Source organism: Eleginops maclovinus, chromosome 17 (assembly GCF_036324505.1).
Source record: "Eleginops maclovinus isolate JMC-PN-2008 ecotype Puerto Natales chromosome 17, JC_Emac_rtc_rv5, whole genome shotgun sequence".
NCBI lineage: Eukaryota > Metazoa > Chordata > Actinopteri > Perciformes > Eleginopidae > Eleginops > Eleginops maclovinus.
This window is the reverse complement of record NC_086365.1, coordinates 3,122,353-3,144,440: the sequence shown is the minus strand read 5'-3', so window position 1 is coordinate 3,144,440 and position 22,088 is coordinate 3,122,353. Positions and strand designations below refer to the sequence as shown.

The following is a 22,088-nucleotide window of genomic DNA, read 5'->3' as shown; positions in this document are numbered from 1 at the left end:
AGCTGGAGAACAAAGAAGCCAGGTCCTGTGTGTGTGTGTGTGTGTGTGTGTCTGTCTGTCTGTCTGTCTGTCTGTCTGTCTGTGTCTTTGTGTCAGTTACCCTGAGCAAAAGTGTGTATCACATTTCCATGGAGTACTACAGTCACCTTCAGCCTGTCTCTTCATAAGCTTCCATACACTCCCCAAAGTCCTTATCTCTCTGAATGTGAGTCAACATGCAAGTCCACACACACACACACACACACACACACACACACACACACACACACACACACACACACACACACACACACACACACACACACACACACACACACACACACACACACACACACACACACACACACACACACACACACACACACACACACACACACACACACTTTCTACTGAGCAACCACCGGATTTGGGATTCCAAGTAAATTCAGGTGGCTCTGGTTTCACACTAAGGATATTTTTTTTATTTATTCCTTTCTTCTTTCTCATTGTCATGTGTTCGCTGAGCCTCGACTGGAGACAGGCACTCATTTGCATCTTTATGGGAAGATCTACTGTATAGACAAAAACACCAGGAGGATTTTTATTTCCTGTCGATTTTGTCAGAAGCTCACACAATTCAGGTCGATCCTCCGAAGACAGGCCTCATCATGCACCATGGTGATTGGTGCTTTGTTTTGCTGTTTGTGAACAGAATAGGAGATGACAGTGGCCGGCGCAAGAGGGAAACACAGCAGGAGCACAGACATGAAAATGTATTCATACAGCCCAGAATGTCTTTGAAAAGAATAGAGGAATCATCTCTTTGTTTGTTTTTGATATAACTTCCTTTTTTTACTTATGATAATGTTGCTGGGATGTTGCAAGCTGTTTCTACTAAAGCTTTTGTTTGATACGGAAGTTGCAAAGATGTGGGGGAAGACCGTTGTGTATGTCACGTAGATGTAATTTTGTCGTAAGGTCATTTAAAGGCCAGCCTGTTGTTTATATCAAAGATAATGTTATGTGCTCTGGAAGTTGGAAGCTGAAAACCATGGAAATGAGACGATCTGCAGTAGCTTTATGCTGGCATTTTTGTAGTTTCTCCATAGACCGTTGTCGTGGATATCAGCCTGGTGAGCTTTTTACAAAGCTCCTGACAATAAGAGCAACATGGCAGGGGGCTTAGAGCAGTGGATGTTGGTTTAAAAGGGGAGAGCAGGGACAAAAAGCACCTTTAGAGAGCTGTGCATAAAGGCCAGTATGCCGATGACGGAAAAATAATTGTACAAGCCAGGGGCATGCAGCTGTAATCAGACCCATCGATAGCAGCAGAACAGAGATGCAGAGGGGGATTCATTTAACTGGCCTCTTGTTATTGTCTCTAACATGTGGCATATCGGTTTGGGCTCTCTTTGCCTTCTTTCCTTCTACTTTTACTCTTAAGGTTTTTTTTTCAACCTGATCCTATTCCTGCTTTTCATGACAATGTGAGATGCTTTTTTGTAAAACATGGACTAAAACCTTTGGAACGTGTAGATAAAGGGAATGTTAACTGGCAGACTGTTTAGGAAAGAGTGGTGGTTGCATTGTTCCTTGTGCCAAAAGCATATCAAATAGATTTTAGGGCATCATACATTTCCAAATGTAAATATTTTTAAAGGAGTAGCGTTATTTGAATATAGTTGTTAATATGTTTTTCTTTTCCCCTTTGCGATTGCAGAATGGCGTCAGGGTCGCGGGCAGCGTATGATCCTGCAGGATGAAGACGTCACCACTAAGATCGAAGGAGACTGGAAGAGGCTGAATATGCTGTTCCATTACCAGGTACGCTATGACTAGAGAAACATGGACGACTGCAACCTGCTTTAAACTCATCATATTACCCCCAATAAAAGCAACAGGGTGGATGGGGTTGAACCCAACTTCTTGTGACACGATCATTACCATTGACAGATAGAGAAGGTTCAACTTGGATATTTTAGCAAAAGGTCTTAAAAAGTTTAGGAATTACAAAGTATTTCTTAAGCTTTAGAGTTCACAGAGAAAGAAGAGATGGTTAAATAAAAAGCAGATTGCTATCTGCCAAAGCTTGGCAGGCTTTGGAGTTTATAATGGATAGATAACAACTTTAATTTGAAGGCATTCACATCTTCTCTTTCAAAAAAGAAATTGGTTTTTTCATCCTGTTTTCACAGTCAACTGACATATTGCTGAAATGCAAATCTGACACATTAAGAAAAAAAAGCAAACTAATGATTTTAATTTGTAAGTTGTACATGTATTTTCTACCACCCTTCTTCCCTCTGTCAAAAGGACATCAGGCTGTCTCTGATGTCCTCTCAACTCCACCTCTAAAGCTGTGATCTCCATCTGCACTATGCTCCAACACGGTTTAATGGACAATACAGTCAAAGTACTTTTCCAGCCTTTTAGTTGTGCAACTCCTCAGCTGACAGGGATACCTCTCACACACACACACACACACACACACACACACACACACACACACACACACACACACACACACACACACACACACACACACACACACACACACACACACACACACACACACACACACACACACACACACACACACACACACACACACACACACACACACACACAGAAAGTAACCAACAACAGTGACGCCTGGAAGTAATCCCTTATGTGTGGAGAGGGGCACAGGGCTCCAGATAAAATCTGATGTGCCGGCCAAGTGGCATCTTATGTCTTAAATGGATTAGTGTCTGCAAAAAATGTCATGTGCAGAATAGACTCATCAGTGGTCACAGGCACTAAGTATACACATTCATTGTCAGGGAGTGATATAAAGACATTGTGCACAAAATACAAAGACTTTCACTCATTAAATACACAAAGACTTTACTGCAGACGGTCAGAAAAATGTATATCCAAATGTGTTGTCTCCCATATGAGGGGCCACTGTCTATCCAGGCAGCTAGGAGGAGACTGGATGGTAAAACAGGCCATCTTCGTCAACATAGTGTTAATATTTCCAGCAGCTATGCAAGCAGCCACTGTCCCCTACAAAAACAGTTTGCCTAAAATAAATGTCAGCATCAGCAAGTGTCAACAGGCTGGGAGTACGAGGCGCTGGTGGAATGGATTAGGGAGCTGATACCAATCTGAGATAAGATAATGAAGACAGAAGTTAATTCATTTTTTCAGGCCAGGGAATGAGGGCTCCTTATCCTTGACACGGCAAAAAAAAGAAAGAAAAAGGAAACACTCCCATCCACACAAATATTGTCAGGAGGCTACGCAAAGAGCAATGAAGGGAGGGGACAACACAAACACATCCTGAATTTGGAAAAGGTCAGCTGCGATTTCATGTAAAATATTTCCACTTGTTATCATAACTGTATTTCCTTTATGAACCATTGTATTTGAAGGCCTTGTCTCTTTTTTCATCCAAATACATTGATGCACTCTGTTGATAATGACTCTGCCAATCCGGATGTGCTCTTATATTTGGCCTTACTGTATGGTGCCTTCCAGACACATTTTCTACATATTGTTTTTCCTATCAGAAGCTTAACCAACCAGACACACTCAATAGAATCATGTGCTGTCCTTTATCAAATTAATCTGGTTTGATCGGCCACTACCCAAGCCTAATTCACCCTGCCTTCAGTTACAGTGTGACAGTTTGTATCACAAACTTTGTTTTTGTTCAGAAATACATCATAGATTAGCTTAAAGCAAACATTTGGCATTTGCCAAATCAGATCTTTCCATCTCATAATGAGAGACATTTGTCTTTCAGGAAACCGTGCTCCTCTCTCCATTTTTATCCTCTCCTCCAAAACCACTCCTATTTTCAATCTGTTCCATTTTGATTTACTCATTTTTTATCCATTCAACATATAAGAGCAGTGATCAGGGAGCGTGCTTAAGGGGGTAGGAGGGTTGGGGGGCCCATAAAGGAATAACGAGATCTGCCCTGTGGGGCCCCTGCTCACAATAATATAAACATCATATGCATAAGAAGCAGATTGAGTTGAGTTGAGATTGAGACACACACACACACACACACACACACACACACACACACACACACACACACACACACACACACACACACACACACACACACACACACACACACACACACACACACACACACACACACACACACACACACACACACACACACACACACACACACACACACACACACACCTATAAGCACAAAAGGCCCCTGGCCCTCATATCTTGTCCCATCCTCCTACTCCAGGATAGAGATCACTTCAATTAACCCTGCCTTTCCCTGCAGCACAGATAGCCAGATTATGCAGAATAGGGGTTTAGTGTGTGTTTCAGTGTGTACATGTGTTCGTGTGTGTTTGGGCACGGCTGGGACAGAGTATACCCAGTTGTGTTAATTGAAACCTGTTTGGCTGACTGGGGGAGGAGGAGCGCACAATTGACTCATTCATTCATTTACACATGAACCAGCACTGACACACACACACACACACACTACTTGATTCTTCACACCTTCATACAAACACACACACACTACCTAACCCTAGAGGAATTGCATTATTGAAAAGAAGCTGTGGGATGTCCCCTCTTGCACAGGCTCTGCTAAACTCTCCCTCCCCCTGTCACTCATCATATGCATGTGTGGGCTGAACAGAGCACATAAGGGTAATAAGATATTCTCTGTTTATCCACATTAAACCAGAATAGATGGAGGGAAATACAGAAAATGACACCAAGTGATCTATGGGTTTTGTGATTGGTTATGTTAGAAATCTTCACAAATGAAAAAACACTCTGAAAATTGCTTTTGTTTTGAACAGTCATTTGCATAACACGTATGTGTCTGTTTTCCAGGTACCTGATAATGCAGTGATGGGCTTGGTTCCAAAGCAAGTTACAGCCTACAATTCAGTCAACAACTCCACTGTGTCTCGAACTTCTGCAAGTAAATATGGTAAGCTGACCTGCTTCTGTACATCTACAAGTTTCTGTGGTCAGAGAGCCACTCCAGGCACCATGGTACACACTACATGTATGATCATTTTACAAATACACGCAATCAAATCTGAGTAGGTCAAATAAATTAGAGACGTCCATATCCACGGCACCCTCCATGACATCAATCACAACAGACTCCTAAAAAGACAAGACACCATTTTGGAGTAGTTGAAAGGAATCCTAAAACATAACAAGAGACTTTTCATCTATTGTCCCGGCCTCTTGAGCCTCTAAAGTGTGTCCTCTCACCACTCTGTGTGCCAGTGTTTTTTGCACCTGTCCGTCTGCTCAGCATCTCCTTGAACCTGAGAAACCATCAAGTTAGTTGCTGATCAAAGGGCCAGCCTCACCGGCCACAAACACTTCAGACACATCAAATGTGGAGCCACATTATTAGCATCGCCTCATCTCCATATGGCCTCACGCCGCCTCTCCGGATCCAAATTAGAGTAGATAGGACAAGGTGAGAGGAGAGACGGAAAAGGAGGGAGGAGACCAGAACCACTCCCGTCACTATTTTTTTTAAGGGATTGACTTCAAACGCAAGTGTGATCCACTTTACAACTTGAGAGTGACTTTGAACCCTCCGTGAGTACAATGACCAGATAGTGGAGAAAGAGAATTAAATATAGCTACAGACGAGGGGGAGGGAGAGTGGGGAGAAAGATGTGGAGATTAGGACAAACACTTTGTGACATGTTAAGTCAGAGAATGAAAGGAGAAACTTTTGTGTCTATGATGTCATGTTTCCATCAGAAAAACCACAGAGAAAAATAACTCGTCATTTGTGAGGATCAGAGTAGAATCCATCCAGAATTCTCTCTCCTGAGTATCCCTCCCTCTGCCTCACCCTCAGCTTCCTAACTTCTTGAATAAATCATTAACACAAAATGAAAGTACTACCCCCTCCACTTTCCTATAAAGACCCGGCTCACAGCTTGTCACACCCAGTAAAAGTCTTGCACAGAATACTTGACAAAGGTCTTCTAACACATCTACAGTTAAATATGGCTCCCTGAAATGCCCTGTAAGAGAGACTAATTGTACTGTAATTACATTTGAGCAGTAGACACACACTCCCACAAACACACACAGTATCTGATGTCTCCAGCTGTCACTTATTCCCTGAACACTCTCCAGCATTCACTCCTCCCGCTTTTTGCTCTGGACAGATTGATTTCTGTCACGGTAAAAAAACATTATTTTTTTTACTCTTCTCTCCGAACCGCACCCACTGATCAATTTTTTTCACACTGTGTAAACATTCATTGAGCCATGTGTTTGGAAATGTCAACGCTGCTCCGGCCATTGGGTGGGCCATACATATTTCATCTCTTCTGACACCTGTTCGATTTTGTGTCAGCCGCAGATGCCATTCCTAGGAGAAGAAGCAATGAAAAATTAACCATGCACACTTTCTAAAAGTTTCATATCCAATCTCCCCGACCTGTAAATTGAAAGCCTCAAGTCAAAATAGGCTTGCTGACAGGCAGGTCACAGCTTTTTTTTCTTCTTTAGTGAAGCGACAGATTAGTAGTTTTTCCATTTCTAATTTTTCATTCGTTTCTTTTCTCCTTGTATACCTTGGATATGGATCTGACCCCGTACTAAACTATACTTTCTGACACAGACACGGAAAACGCAGCAAAATCCTTTTCTCTCATCACATAGTTTGCATATCTCAATAGGTGTATGTACATAAAATGCTAATGCCAATGGAAGAGAAACCTGTCTTCATCGTGCCTCGAGAAAACCATGTTTATTTTTTGGTTTTCTGTTAAAACAGTACCACATGAACTAATGCATGTTGTTCTTCACAGAGAACATGATCAAGTACACTGGAAGCCCCGACAGCCTGCGCTCCCGTACTCCTATGATCACTCCTGACCTGGAAAGCGGGGTCAAAGTTTGGCACCTGGTGAAGAACCATGAGCACGGAGACCAGAAGGAGGGCGACCGCGGCAGCAAGATGGTCTCTGAAATCTACCTGACACGACTACTGGCAACCAAGGTGAGCCATCGCTGTTCAGAACATATCTTTCAGGGGGTTTTGTGTTTTTCATGCTAGAGTCACAATTTATATTTATACTGCAGGGAGTGTCATTTAAATGCATGTTTTCTCTAATCAGTTCACCCAGTGAAAGGCTAAAAGGTCACTATAACCTTCACCTTTTGAAACCGTGACTCACTTTGTTTATATATTCATGTTTACTTTGGATGAGTCATCTCAGTGGGAACAATTATTCAAATGTATTCATCTATCCCCTCAGGTGAGAAAGAGAAAATAGATATTTCTGTTTGTTTTCTCTTTTCATTGCTGTTGCGTTGACACCGTAGCATATCAAAAAGGGTAAAGCAGAAAAGATTCGTGAAGCTAAAGAAGGAATTTCTGTAATAAAAAAAATGAAGAGGCAAAAATAGAAATGCCTATAAAATGAGTCTTTATTGAATGTGCCTCCCGACAATGGCCTTCAGAAAAAAGAAGGTAATTTGGTTATGAGGAAAATGTGACTTTGATCCAGCAGCTGCATACAAATGTCCAATCCACTCCTGAGTCACCTTCTCCCTCATCCATTCTATCAGACAAAAACAAAGGCGTACACGGAGGGTAAAACAAGGCTTCGATACGAAATGTTCAGACTTAAATTTTTTGATTCAGGAACATTTCAGATTTGTTTTGATCCCCTGCCTGCCTTTGTTTAGCAGTTCACATGGAGATCTCAGAACTGGCAATACAAAGAAGAATGAAGTGAATAAAAACATATTTTTGAATATCTTGCAATGATAAGCAGACCTCATAAAACTCGTTTCCACATGGGTTCAAAAGCAACCGTTATACTCAGTGTGTTTCACTTACTTATTGCTCTTTAGACGAAGATGTAACAGCTGCCACCGTGGCCACAATTGACAATCGCAGCGTAATACTTACTGCAGAATCCTAGTGTAAGCATAATGTTGTGCTGGAAAAGGCCTGAATGTTCTGCACTGAGAGAAGTTCATTTTATTTTCTATGATTTTAAGGTTGGACCACACATGGGTGAAGCTAAATGTTACTTCACATGTGAGGACAAGACACAGACAATGTGACACAGCTAAACACTTCCTTCTGTTTGTACTATGGAGAACTAATGACTGCAGATGTGTGGGCAGATTAGCAAAATCAGGTGATCAATTAAAGCAGATAACGGAGTCAACAACAGGGACAGAGAGGTACGCCAGTGACATGATAAGCAACATATGACATAAATAAACAAACAAACACAATTGGAGGTAGGAGCAGCTGTCGCCATGACGCACACTGTTTATCCCTCCACACACATGAAGCACATCACTTCCAGGCACTTCCTACCATTATCCCATTCCAGAGAGCAGAAAGGTGGTTTCTGACGGCAGACAGCACATCATCTTTCCAGATGGATTGTTTCTGTGAAATAACCAGTTTATCTTGGCCAGCCATCTCTCTTGGTGAGAAATTATTGGGCAGACAGGCAGTGTAATTGACTGCGTTTGGCTTTCACCTTGCCAATAAATACCTCTCCCTGGCAACGCCGCTGACGTCTCTCATATTAGCTCCATCAGTGTCACTCTGACTGAGTGTGGGTACAGGGCGTGCTCATGTGTTTGGAGGGGCACTAGGAAGGATTGCATTTTCTTTCCTCACTTGAGTGTGTGTGTGTGTGTGTGTGTGTGTGTGTGTGTGTGTGTGTGTGTGTGTGTGTGTGTGTGTGTGTGTGTGTGTGTGTGTGTGTGTGTGTGTGTGTGTGTGTGTGTGTGTGTGTGTGTGTGTGTGTGTGTGTGTGTGTGTGTGTGTGTGTGTGTGTGTGTGTGTGTGTGTCCATCTCTCCCCCTTGTGTGCCCTTCTTCATCCATCTGATCTCCCAGCCTTCAGATTGTTTGCCCCTCATTTCAATGTGGGGGCCGATGGCATCAAAACATCCAGATGACACATTGTGTTTAAAGTGCGAGCTAATGACAGGGTAGATGTTTGTGGGAGGGTGGGGTGTTGGCAGTCTAGCTCCACCAGGGAACGAGACATCCCTGTGATGATGACAGCCCCCCTCAACACGGAGGACGTAAAATGTCACAGCCTCACACACACAGGTTTTGGTATCTTCACACACAAATCTTAGGTCTTCCCTCACCAGCTAACGCAGACTTGTCACTTGGAATGCACGTGGGCTTGATATAGAGATATGTAATTTCATCTTCATAGAAAAAAACGATAAGCTGTCGGGAATGTGGGCCACATTAGAATTATAGCCTGATTGTGGTACTAACGGGATTCTCTCTTCCCACTCTCTTCAACCTCTCTTGACTCGCTGATTCGGTCACCCGCTCCGACCCAAATTGGATTTTTATTTGCTGGTGCCTGTACACACCTCATCTGCCACACTCAATGGCCTCTTTTCCTGATAGGAAACCTCTATCGTTTAATTTCCATCCCTCGCTCTCGCCTTTTCCTGTGCATCCCATCAGCCCATTCTTTACAAGAGGATTAGATTCCCCCACTCTCTGTCTTCTTCTCCTCCTCTTTAAAGTCGCCAACATTAAATCAAATTAGGGTCAATGGTGCAGTGTGAGAGCTAATCCGGCAGCACAAAGAGGCTTAGGAGATGCGCCTCCTGTTCCCAGATATTATTAAAAGTCAGCTGTGAAATAACAATTTCTCTCATCAAAGCTGCAAGCAGATTTAGGGGCCAGGTCTGTGAGATAGGAGTCAGACACATACACATCAAGTGACATCAACTCACACAGGAAAACTATATACACGTTTAAACCGATTAATCCGTCACCTTTAGGCTTTTGTATGTTGCAAAATCTGTTACACTGACAATCTCATTACAGTTCAATAAGGATACTGGCTTAAATACACTGAAATTATATAATGTAGCTGTTTATAGTATTGTAAGTTTTTATATTCCATATTATCTAAAGGTCTCTGTTATTGGTTTTGTTATTACTTCCTGTGTAGCCATGGAAATTAAAGTTGAGAGATAAAAGCCATTCTAAAAGTTTAGCAAAACACATTTGAGAGCGGTTATTGTACTGGGTATTGGCTGGATGATCGTCACCTATAGCATCGTGTAATGAAAACATACCTGGCTTTGTATAATGTTTTTTTCATCTCTCCTGTCTCCTCTGTAGGGCACATTACAGAAGTTTGTAGACGACCTGTTTGAGACCATCTTCAGCACGGCCCATCGAGGCAGCGCCCTCCCACTGGCCATCAAATACATGTTTGACTTCCTGGACGAGCAGGCCGACAAACACAGCATCCATGACCCGCATGTCCGACACACATGGAAGAGCAACTGGTGAGTAAAGCAGTTTTAGCCTCTGTACCTGCACATACCTGCAAACACAGAACCCTGCATACACGCAAGGACTTAGTGGGCCTCTGGTTGCTTAAGAACTGCAAGGCAGGTACTTGGATCTCTGACAGACAACATTATTTCTGTGTGTGTACACCAGTGTGGGGCCTTTGGCTACATTCATGTTCTTTCAGCACACATACAGTACATGTTGGCACATTTCACACAGATTTGCCCTGGTACTGCCCTATGTCAGTGCCAAGCTTCACCACATGCCTCTTTCCTTTCCTAATATCCGTTAACCACAGGGGTGTGTAATCTTCATTAAAGCCAACCACAAGGGGCTAATCCAATTGGCTGTCAAGGCGCTCTATCTATTATCAGGGATAACTGGGCCAAAAAGCGCCTGTCACTTTGGAAATCTCCATAGTGACAAATGTACGCTCCCAGGTGAAGGAAGCACACCTTTAAATGAATAACGGCTGATTAATTTAGACCATAGTGACCTCTTTGAGCCCACCTTAAGAGGTTGTTAGGGGTTAAATAACCAGCAGATCACTAGAATGCAGTAAGGAGAGAAATTAAAAAGGTGAAGACAAGGAAGTGAACTCAGTGGGAGTTAAACGCCCACTAATATCTAATTAGCCTCCTGGCCTCTGCCAAGATCCCAGCATGCATCACTCAGCCCAGGGCTCACGGGAACCATGGAGATGGGAGAATATATTGATGTGCATCAAGGGACAAATAGGGAGATGGAGAGCGGAATGAAGAGGGAGCGGCTAAAGAAGGGGGAGAAATATTATTTACGTTACGCTGTGGTCCTAATTTTGGTCCTTTTCCCGGCCCTGCGTTATTGGGCCATTTGCAGTGTGCGTTAAGTGTTTTCTGAGAGCGCAACGGGTCGCTTTTACATTTGACTTTTAATGGAATGGGCTCTCACTAGAGGGATGAGAATGAATAGCAATTTATCATAACACACCATCTCAAAAAGCCACTTAGATTGCACACAACAGTTTGTGCTGAAGCCACCATGGATATCTCCTCTGTGTGGGACGGGCTTATATCTTATGCGTGCTTACCAATAACCTTTAATCGTCTCAAACAGTGCCATCTCGGCCGTCATTTAGTCTGAAGGTAGAGAATAATAATGCCGGGGCCCCTCCCATGCTGGGCCTCTGTCCCATTAAACCCACCAGGCCCATCGTCATCATACACGCCATTAACTTCAACGCATCGCAGCAGCCCGAGCCCCTACCCCACACCAGTATCCCCTCCTCGCCTTCAGGGAGTCCCCAACTTCAGAGCTCCCCTGTACCTCCTCTGATGTAGACATTATGCTAGGTTATCTCCCAGCCTGTAGTGCCTTGGGGCCTGTATGTATACAACTATGCGTCTTGTATTATTTTCATATCATGTCATCTCTGTAAATGACCCACTAACTATTGCTTTTAAATAATCATAGAAGATTTATGAAGCGAGGATTTGCATAACCAATACTAAAATTGCACCTGTTTTTAATAAATGTTGTGGAAATGTTTTTTTCTTCAAAAGATACAAAATAGTAGTTTGGGCAACATTCTTGTTTGCTCTCAAAGCTGTACATTTCATATACTCATTGATTCCACACACACACACACACACACACACACACACACACACACACACACACACACACACACACACACACACACACACACACCTGAAAGAGACCTACAGATTGTGTCCAGGATCTATTCAAGACCAGGAAATTATCTCCGATCCTTTACCATCCAAGGTCATCCCTTGCTACAGGGTAGTAATAACAATAGGGCTTCTGCTAAACCAGACACTGTCCCATGAATTTAGATCAAGGGAGTGGGCCTTGTGTGAGTTTTAGTTAAAGTAAAGTAAAACACTCAGTTACAATTCGAGCTGAAATGTTAGCTGGTATGTGTGTATAATAAGTGTGTGTCTGCATGAGTCACTGGCTCCAAGAGCATCTCCAGATGGTATCTTTTGGATAAGCGGCAGTGTGTCAGCGTCTCCTCTCATCCTCACTCTTCTGGTGTGTGTGTGTGTGTGTGTGAGTCTCTGTCTGCACTGTGTTTGTCATGTCGGGATGCAACAGACAGAATTTTAATTATTGTGCAAAACTGGCACAAGCTGCTCTTTTCTGCATGCAGATAACCACCTATCTGCTGTCAAACTTCCATCCCGGCCCACTCGCTTTGTTAATGCAATCACTAGGACTTTTAGAGGTGAGCTATCTGTAATCAGTAAAGTTGTTGGGTGTGTAATTTGAAAAAATGTAAGTTTAAAGCTTGTTCAGTAAAGCTTGTACCTATGGAGGTCCAGCTGGAACATTGCCTCGTCAGGTCACCTTTATAAAGCTGCTTATTTTAACCCTGGGTCGCTGCATGAGAAAGGTCATCTAGGTCGGTTCCCAGCTGGTTCCGTAATTCCTCCAATGGGAAACTTCATTTGGCCGTCTGTGGACTGAGACAACATCCCACATCTCTGGCACTCACTGGATCTGTGTGCTAGAAGTGTCAATCAATGCTAACATGCTACTGAAGGACTGCAGCAAAACTGTTGTCATTTGGAGTCTAGTTTCTGACAACATTATAAAACTAGCCTTGGAGAACAGTAGAAGGACCTTTCAGTAGTGTTGTTGTTTTGCTGCTTGACAATTAGAAAGTCTTGTCAACACCGGTTGTTAATCTGTCCTTCTTGGGGAGATGAGGATTAGCAGTTTATTTTAAAAGGGCTGACGCTCTATAGTACTGCTGTATCACTCACTTCTATGGCATGCACAAAGTATTGTTAAATGCTTCCCATGACGTTAGGTAAACACTTTTCTTAAATCAGTCTGAATTCACAGCAGTTTGCAGTCTTCAATTGATGGGAAGGGAAGTAGTCTTTTGATAAAAGGGCTCTTTCTAACTCAGTGTAATTCCTTGAGGATCAGAGTTGCCCTTGATCTTGGCAGCTGATATTTAGCCTAATCCCAGACCAAGAGGACTGATCATGGCCACCATTCAGATTCTGCTCAGCATGGGTTGACTGCTAAAGAAAATCATTTATTTGTTTTTTTTCAACACGCAAGAGAATATGTAAATGTCATAATGTTCAGCATTTTGATGCAGACGTCACGTAGGGAGCCTCATCATGTAAGTGTCCACTGCCCCACCACACAGCCGAGGGCAGCTGGGCAGATTGTCAACAATCAGAGCCGCACAGCAGTGGCGTTAATATCACTTTGATCCCTGCTCCTAATCCCTTGAGATTCTTTGCTTTGATTAATTTTGAAGTCATAATGCAGTTTTCCTTCCTGAGTCCAAATCCTCTTTTGTTGGATAGTACATCTGCATGGCTTTGTGGCTGTGCTAGGATAAATGCTAAATGGGATGGTAGGGGAGCACCGGTGGTATTTAAATGATTGCATTACTTCTCAGATTTGTTTTCCCCTTAATCCTTTGATATTGCGCCATCTAGAAAAACTGCTTTGCAGGCTAGACTGCAGTGTCCTTCCTTTGGAGTGTTGCAGCATCAGCTAAAAGCAAACAGCCCAGAGAATAGTAAAGATACTATACAGAGATCCAGGTACCACTCAGCTCTTTCTTAACGCCACCTGAGCCCTACCACTGCAATACACAGATCAAAGTGGCCCTATATCTATTGCTTAAGGCAGAATAAGCCCGGCAAATAAACACACTTGTATATTTATATTATTCTGGACAGGCACAAAATAGGACCCACTTGCACAAACAAGGCAATATGAACTGTGTCAGTGTGCGGCCCCCAGTGAGGACCCCTGGACACTGCTGGAGAAAAGGAGAGCCAGCCACCACCTGGTTTTAAAGATAAAGGCTTTATTGAATTGAGCACACACATCAAATAGAGCACGTCGGAAACAGCAGGGTCTGTGTACTAGCTCTGCAAAGGGAATGAACCCTCGTCCCCCTGCTGGCGCATGATGTGTTCATGTTGATGCCCAACTGGCTGTAGCAAATATAACAATATCATTTAGGGGATTAATATGTGAGCAGTTCAACAAGTTTCCCTCTGTGTGGCTATTTGACAGTTGAACACTGCAGCATTGTGTTTTTTATTAAATTGAACATTTAAGGAAACCATTTGATTGGCTGCACACACATATATAACATTATTAAACAGTGATGAAAGATAAAAGCTTAAAACTTGTGTAATCAGTGTACTCACTACGTTCTCTTTTCCTCACTCCCAGCCTACCTCTGCGTTTCTGGGTGAACGTCATCAAGAACCCCCAGTTTGTGTTCGACATACATAAGAGCAGCATCACAGACGCCTGTCTGTCTGTGGTGGCCCAGACCTTCATGGACTCCTGTTCCACCTCAGAACACCGCCTTGGAAAGGATTCACCCTCCAACAAGCTGCTTTATGCCAAGGACATTCCCAGCTACAAGAGCTGGGTAGAGAGGTGAGCAACTGTGAATGTACACACCTAACACTGGATGGAGAAAGTGTGTGTGTATGATGGGCTCTTATGTGAGGGAATCAAAAGTGAATCTCCTTTAGCCCTGTTTTGTTTTGACAAACCCTGTAGCTGTGTGATCTATGGGCCATGAAACACAATCTAAATCACAACACAGCGGGAATGGGCAGGAGATCTAGAGTGAAACGGGATCAGTGTGTGGGGAGGGTGCAAACCAACATTTGTGGGGTAAAAAAAGTTTGACAATAGAAGCAGTAGAAGCTGATAATTTGTTGAAATGAAAGTTTTATTACATGTATCTGAGCAGCAGGGGAGGGGTAGAGGTCCTGAATAAAAGATGGGTCAGTATGAAGCAGTTTAGAGAATTTATGGGTTGGAAGCTTCGTCACAAGGCAAGCTTTAGGGGGAGAATAAATGAGCGCTGCTTGAAGGGGTGGAACCACATGAGGAGCTTCAGGCTAAGGACCGTACTCAGTCCTGTGTGTGTCTGTGGTCTCCCATAGTCACACAATTATCACTGTAGAGGCAAAATGCAGAAAGTGCTAATGTAGGGGGGACAGGGTCCAATCACATATTTAGGCTGATTCATATTTAGGTCCATGTTATACTATAAGGGCTTCAGATTCCTATGTATAAATAAAAGCACCATAGATATGTTTATTGACAGATTTTGTGAGTATTTATTTACATTTTTTTTTTTTTAAATGTTATGATGCTAGTTTCACTTCTACACATAAACACATTGTAAGAAGGACCTTAAAACCCATCACCTAAAGCTTATAACAAGGAATGAAGTATAGGTTTTACTGGTATGTGTGTACATTTTCTTAAAGACATGCAAGAAACAGGCTGTACTCTCAAGTTCATAGGTCATGCCTTCATTGCAAGTTAGTCGCAGCAATAGAGTCATCAGCCCACAGTGGAACTGGTATTCAGTGGGAAAAGCCTCTGTAGTATAGGAGTGACTGAGTGAGGGTGGTGCTGCTTCACTCTGCTGTCCAACCGAGCCAAAGCAAGGGTCATGCAAGGGGGGGATTTAAAGGCAGAAAGCTGCACCTTTGATAAGGGAGAGAACAAGAAGAGATGTCCTCCTCCCCTCCCCTCTATGTCAGAGCCTAGTTGTGAAGCTATGACGCTCTTACCTCATCTCTGCTGCTGCTTCACCAGGGCTGCTCTGTAGGGACAGAACATATGCAGACATTGAGTTCTTACTTTGCTGCAAAAACTTTTGAAATGCTGATAAATGACATACGGCAATAACTGCAGATGTATGCACATTCAGCAGTTTCAGGTGGAGTTTGGAGGCAGAGCTGTTGGGCAGAGCTGTGGTATCCCACAGAGCTTTAACTTTGCTACAGTGTGTTGATGTTATTAATTTGGGGCTGTGAAGTGAAGCCAGCTCCTGAGATATTGACACTTGCCTTGAATTTGATGTGGGAATGATGGTCTCCAGACAATGACAAATCCATCACGGCTGTCATAACACTACTTGTTTACGAGGCTGTTTGCATATGGATCAGTGCATTTGCAAAGCTAACAATTGATGTCCCTTTTTTTTCTTTACAAACTGCTTTTTTTGCAGAATTGCAATAAAAATGCAAAATGTTCTATTGGCTAATTGGAAAATATTAGGGTATTATAGATGAAACTAGATAGATAGATAGATAGAATCAGAGGATGAAACCCTCTTTATTGTCACATACATGCACACAGCAGAGCACACAGTGAAATTGGTCCTCTGCATTTAACCCATCCTAGTACTAGGAGCAGTGGGCAGCTATTGTGCAGCACCCGGGGAGCAATGGGGAGGGGGGATTGGAGGTGTCCGGTGCCTTGCTCAAGGGCACCACAGCAGGGCCTAAGAGGTGAACTGGGACCTTTCCAAGTAGCAGTCCACTTTCCATATTTCAAGTCTGTTCGGAGCTTGAACCGGCGACCCTACGATTCCCAGTCCAAGCCCCTACTGACTAAGCCACTGCTAACTAACCCTAACTATGATCATTCAGTGCTATATGCATGTTTATTTATGCAGTAGAGAAATTAAATATTGTGTGTCATCAATTTGATTCTTAAAACAAGCACACCTGGTTTCTAAAATAACAATCCCCTGCCTGGAGGAGCTCCCTACAACTGCCCTGCAGCACTGAACAGGTGTGTGTGTGTGTGTGTGTGTGTGTGTGTGTGTGTGTGTGTGTGTGTGTGTGTGTGTGTGTGTGTGTGTGTGTGTGTGTGTGTGTGTGTGTGTGTGTGTGTGTGTGTGTGTGTGTGTGTGTGTGTGTGTGTGTGTGTGTGTGTGTGTGTGTGTGTGTGTGTGTGTGTGACCGACCTCTGTGCAGAGGCTATGAGCATCACCCACCTGCCTTCTCCTTTGCTCAGTTTGCTCTGTAGACTTGTGTCCTGGCAAAGACACATGCCCAGAGTTATCCAGCCAAACTCCTGCAGCTTCAGGAATATAATATGTAAATAAGCAGCTTTAATTAACATAGTTGATAGTGGCAACACAGCTGCTGCTGACAGTGACTGATTACCTGTACCTGTGTGTGAGGTTTTGAAGGTTAAAGTTATGTCACTGTGCAACACACGTGTTGCCTCTCTGCTACATATATTAGTTACATATCTTCAAAGAGCTTCAGGAGTAATGAGCTCCAAGGAGACAGCAGCTCTATCTACACTCAACAGCGCGGGGTGGATTCTGTTTTTCTAAGTGTTTATGCTTTGTTTTAATGTCAGGTACTACTCCGACATTGGTAAGATGCAAGCGATCAGCGACCAAGACATGAATGCCTACTTGGCAGAACAGTCACGGATGCACATGAACGAGTTCAACTCCATGAGCTCTCTCAGTGAGATCTACTCCTATGTGGAAAAGTACACTGAGGAGGTACGTAACAGTGAGACATCAATATCTAAGACTGTGTACAATTTAGACCGACTTCCTATTAAAGAAGTAAATACGGAACCCATTGGAGCTTCTTGCTATGATTTTGTCATGTTGAGTACTTTGAGTAACGTGTGTTTACCTCCCTTCCTGCGGGCAGATTGTGTGTTCACTGGAGGAGGACGATGCAGCCCGGAAACAGAGGCTGGCCTTCAAGCTGGAGCAGGTGGTTGCCTTCATGAGTCTGGAGAGCTGAGGACCGCACTTCCCAGGGCGCACTGGGAAAAGACCCCATCAGAAACCGAGCCGTGCCTGAGCGAAGACCTGTCCCCATCTTTTTCATCATGTGACTTCCTCCCTCCGCCTTTCAAAGATGATGACTTCTTCCTTGACCTTTTTTCTGCTTCCTCTTCCCCGAGAGATATTTTGTTTTCCTCATCCACTCTGCTGCATAGACTAGTTTACCTGAAGATATCTGAAGGGTGGTCTGGGGCTGAGTTTGGCGTTTCCCACAGTGCAATGCGGGGATCCCTCAGTTTCACCACAGGGAGGCTTCAAGGGGTGATTGCTTGAAAGCTGGCCACATTGGCATACTTAGTCCCCCTGCAGGAAGAAGAGAGGGGAAAAACATTTTTATGTTGCCTTCAAGAATTTACACCGATAGGTAATTCTTTAAAAACCACAATGATGGTTATCCATTTTGTTGAGAACTTTTTTCAAAATAGGATAGTTAAGATAAACCATCTCTGTGGTCCAGTTATGTAGTTCTATATTAAGTGTACGGAATAAAGAGGAAACATCACAAATGATGACTGCAAGCCAAATGAACGTCTGAAGAAAATGAATGCAAGGATGGTTTGCCGAGTTTACACTGTACCTACAAGCAAAGCATACATATCTGCGGAATTTGGGGCGAGTCCAGGCAAACCTAGAATGTTCTTTCGTTCTTTAATGTAGCTGGAGTTGTATTTAAGAAAAAGACTGATGGGGAAAGGGAAGGTTTAGTGCTTCTCTGAACTTTTCCGTTAATGAAATGTGACTTTACAAACCGGAGCATCCCAGATCTATATCACTTTGCAACATTCGTACATTTCTCCCTGCCCAGCATACATTACTTCAAAGAAAATGCTCATGATTTCTGCTTCCATCTGGCTTATGTGGCTACTGCAAAATTTTACTATTAGACAAAACCCTAGAGGCCCCGACCCAAGTTGGATCCTCTGTAAAAAGCACACTACCAACCCTGGACGGCAGTGTTCTGAAGGCTAATCCAAACACCAGGAGCAGTCTTTGTCTGGCTTCTGCCACTTTCAATCTTGTGTCGCCACTGCAACGGTCTATCAAAGCACACACACACGCACAGAAACACACACAATCAGCAGCTGCACAAGATCCTGACTGCCCAGATATGTACGCCAACCTGGCGGAGGTAAAGGGAAAGCTGACTGAAATGTTCTGGGTAAGACACTGCTTCAACATTAAAAATAAGAAGAATGATTCAATGCAGCGCTGCTCCCTGAAGGTGCTCCGCTATGAGAGTAGCACTCCTTTCCCAGGATGTTCTTATTTAAAGACTTTTGTGTGGAGAAATTAGACAAGATGGACTAAGACGGCCAGCCAAATACCAAAGGAGCTTCAAATTTTCAAAATGGTCAAAAATGTATTTGTAAAGTGCCACTGAGGAACGGACAAAAAATGACTATATAGTCAACAGCTTTTAGGACAAACATATTGTGACTGGAACTCTGAGAAACCTGTGTGATTTTTCTGACCTCAGTGTGTCGAGGGAAGAGACTCTGTGGGCGAGGCGAACCGACCCTCCTTACACTTACCATCGTCCAGGGTCTCCAGCTCTCGGCACACCGTTTCCCCCTGTGTCCGGCTCCTGACCTACCAGTTTCTTTTCTGTTTTGCACAAGCGTTGGAGATGGTAGCTAGTTGCATACGGCAAAACCCCAACTCTTGAGTGTGTAACTGTTGAGGCGTTCTTGTCTGTATTAGTGTAGTTATCCTCAGTGGCGGGCGGCCTTCTCAAATCTAAAAAAAAAATCTGATCAAGCAGAGCGACAACGCAACAAGTGTGAGCATCACGGCAGGACAGACAGAAACGATACATTGAAAGTAGATCCGACTTGTTGGAAAGCGTGATAGAAAGCAAAATGATGGAGGCGCCCTCCGTACCTTTGACCTCTGCCCTTTCTTTTGCCTTGACAACGTGCCCCATGTGGTGATGTGAATGTGTGAAGACCGCCCTAGGTCCACCTTGGGTCCTTTATTGGCTTTTTAAGCGCATGTAAAACGTAAACAATTTAAGAAACTTATTTAAAAAAAAGTGAAAAATAAGAAAACTAAGCCTTGCAATGATGATGTGGATGTGTTCTTTTATCTTTCTTTTGCTTGGAAGAACTGAGATGGAAAAAGTGGATTGTTCATGTAATAAAAACTATAACTTTCGTTTAAGGTGGAACCTTTATCCAAACTGCAGAACCTCATGCCCATAGTTTTGTGACGTGTTAGATGCTAAATAAAACAGATAGTATATACCCTTGCATGTTGACCTATTTGGATGGTATGAAATGGAACTGCCTTGCTCAAAGATATTTATATACTTCTACAGTACTGCTACTTTGGACTTCATTTACAAGCAAACTGTTCTTTTTAGAATATGGATCTCACACATCATAAGCCCAGATTAAAATGTCTGTCCTCCATTACAGGCCATTATCGGTTTAGTACACAGTAGATGCAGGTTAAGTCTTGCTCTGTTTTTGCTGCTATTACATCTTCTTTTTATAGCTGTTCATTGCATTACATCGAGTATGTCATCATTGACATTTGTTCTATTTCAACTGAGCCCAGAACAGAAAAGAAACATTTACGTTTTTGAGTTATGAAGCTGGACTCAAGCAACTAAAGATGGCCACAGCAAACAGTTTATTTCATAAAAAGCAACAAAAGACTGCATTAGTACGCCACCATGTGTTACTGTTGCTTTTGGAATGTAAACACATGACTCATCATAGAGATAAACAACCTTCTAACAGGAGTGGCACGATGGGCTTATAGTAGACTAATGTTTAAGACTGAGTTTGGCTAGTGACTGTTTCTTTCTTAGCCCTTGTGTCAAATGTGTGTGAGATGTCCAAGTCATTGTCCATGAATCACAGTCTGCAGCTATACAGTACGATGAATGTCTGTTTAACTTGGAGGGGTAAATTCACAAGGCGTTTGCTGGACAAGGAATAAACATATCAAACTAATCATATTGAAATGAGGGGAATAAGGATTCATTAAGGCACTTGAGTAATTCACGCAAAGCTGGCATTATTATTGTAAGAAACGTACGACTGAAACCCTTCAGTAACGTAGCCAATGTGTTCTGTGTCTAGATACCCAAAGTTTCCCCCTCCCTGCCGTCTGTTCATAGATAACATGCGGTGAGTCCTACTCTGTCGTTGTGAATCTACCCCCCGGTGTAACTTCCTGTCCTCCCTTTTCCCTCGCCCCGTCTCTCTCCCTGCAACAAAGGTTGTCTGCTAGTAGCCACCTTGTGTTGCCAAGGCCACAGATAAAGTTTCCACCTTCAAACGTTTTTTAGGAACTTAAAATGTCCTCCTAGCTCAGTGTTATAGCAGGTGTTACACAAACATGCTAGAAAAGACTTTTATTAGACCATATTTGAAAGATAAAGAGTATCTTATCGAGAGATAAAAATGAAACCTGGGGGATATAAGGCGAGCTTCTCTAACTTTGTTATAATTAATTGTATACCTGTGTATGTAAATATAATGCATTCCTATTTTGCAGTCAAGAACAAAATACTATTTGTAATATAGAATAAACTTTATTATGAAACCAAGCATTTCCTGTCTGTTTTTTCCCTTTGTTTCAATTTGCAGAGTGCAGTTTTGTCGGTAAGTTTAACTTGCTAAAACTAGATTGTTTTCTGAGATACTATGGCAGGAATATAAAAGTACTGTGAGCCAGATTAAGACTCTGACATGCCCCTATCTCCACTGGGACACAGCTGCCTGCAAGATGCACACTTGGTGATGAATATTTAAAGAAGAAGTCGACCTCCCAGACCTCTTCGCAGGCTAACTGTGCAAACTATTAGCTGCAGTCATCAAAATCTGAGCAGGAACCCTAACAGGTTCAACAGAGCCAGCAGCATCAGGTACGGTCTGAAACCCCTTTTGGGTATACCAGCATTTCTTTACTTGCACACCATTATTCACACAACCTAATCTAAAACTTGAAGCAACAAAATGTCGAAGACTTTCTACTGATTTCTTTCATGATATTTTCAACAAACTATAGTGTGAAGTTTGTGCCATAATGTAATATAATTTTTTCTGTTACTATGATTTTTTTTTGTCATACTTCACTATGACTATTTTCAATGCTATACATTTTTACTATGACTTTTTTCAACATAATTTACTTTGATGATTTG

The 22,088-nt window shown here is 42.8% G+C and overlaps 1 protein-coding gene across 1 annotated transcript in view; it reads left to right on the top strand.

Moving 5' to 3' along the window:
• Positions 1–21,492, top strand: part of plxna4 (plexin A4) — a 209,367-nt gene extending 187,875 nt beyond the window's left edge. Inside the window, exons 26-32 of the mRNA XM_063905926.1 lie at positions 1,700–1,803; positions 4,846–4,945; positions 6,810–7,000; positions 10,135–10,304; positions 14,527–14,739; positions 17,485–17,635; positions 17,793–21,492. Of these exons, the coding sequence (XP_063761996.1) occupies positions 1,700–1,803; positions 4,846–4,945; positions 6,810–7,000; positions 10,135–10,304; positions 14,527–14,739; positions 17,485–17,635; positions 17,793–17,888 (1,025 nt within the window). The 3' untranslated portion in view covers positions 17,889–21,492. The remainder of the gene's footprint in view (positions 1–1,699; positions 1,804–4,845; positions 4,946–6,809; positions 7,001–10,134; positions 10,305–14,526; positions 14,740–17,484; positions 17,636–17,792) is intronic.
• Positions 21,493–22,088: the final 596 nt, after the last annotated feature.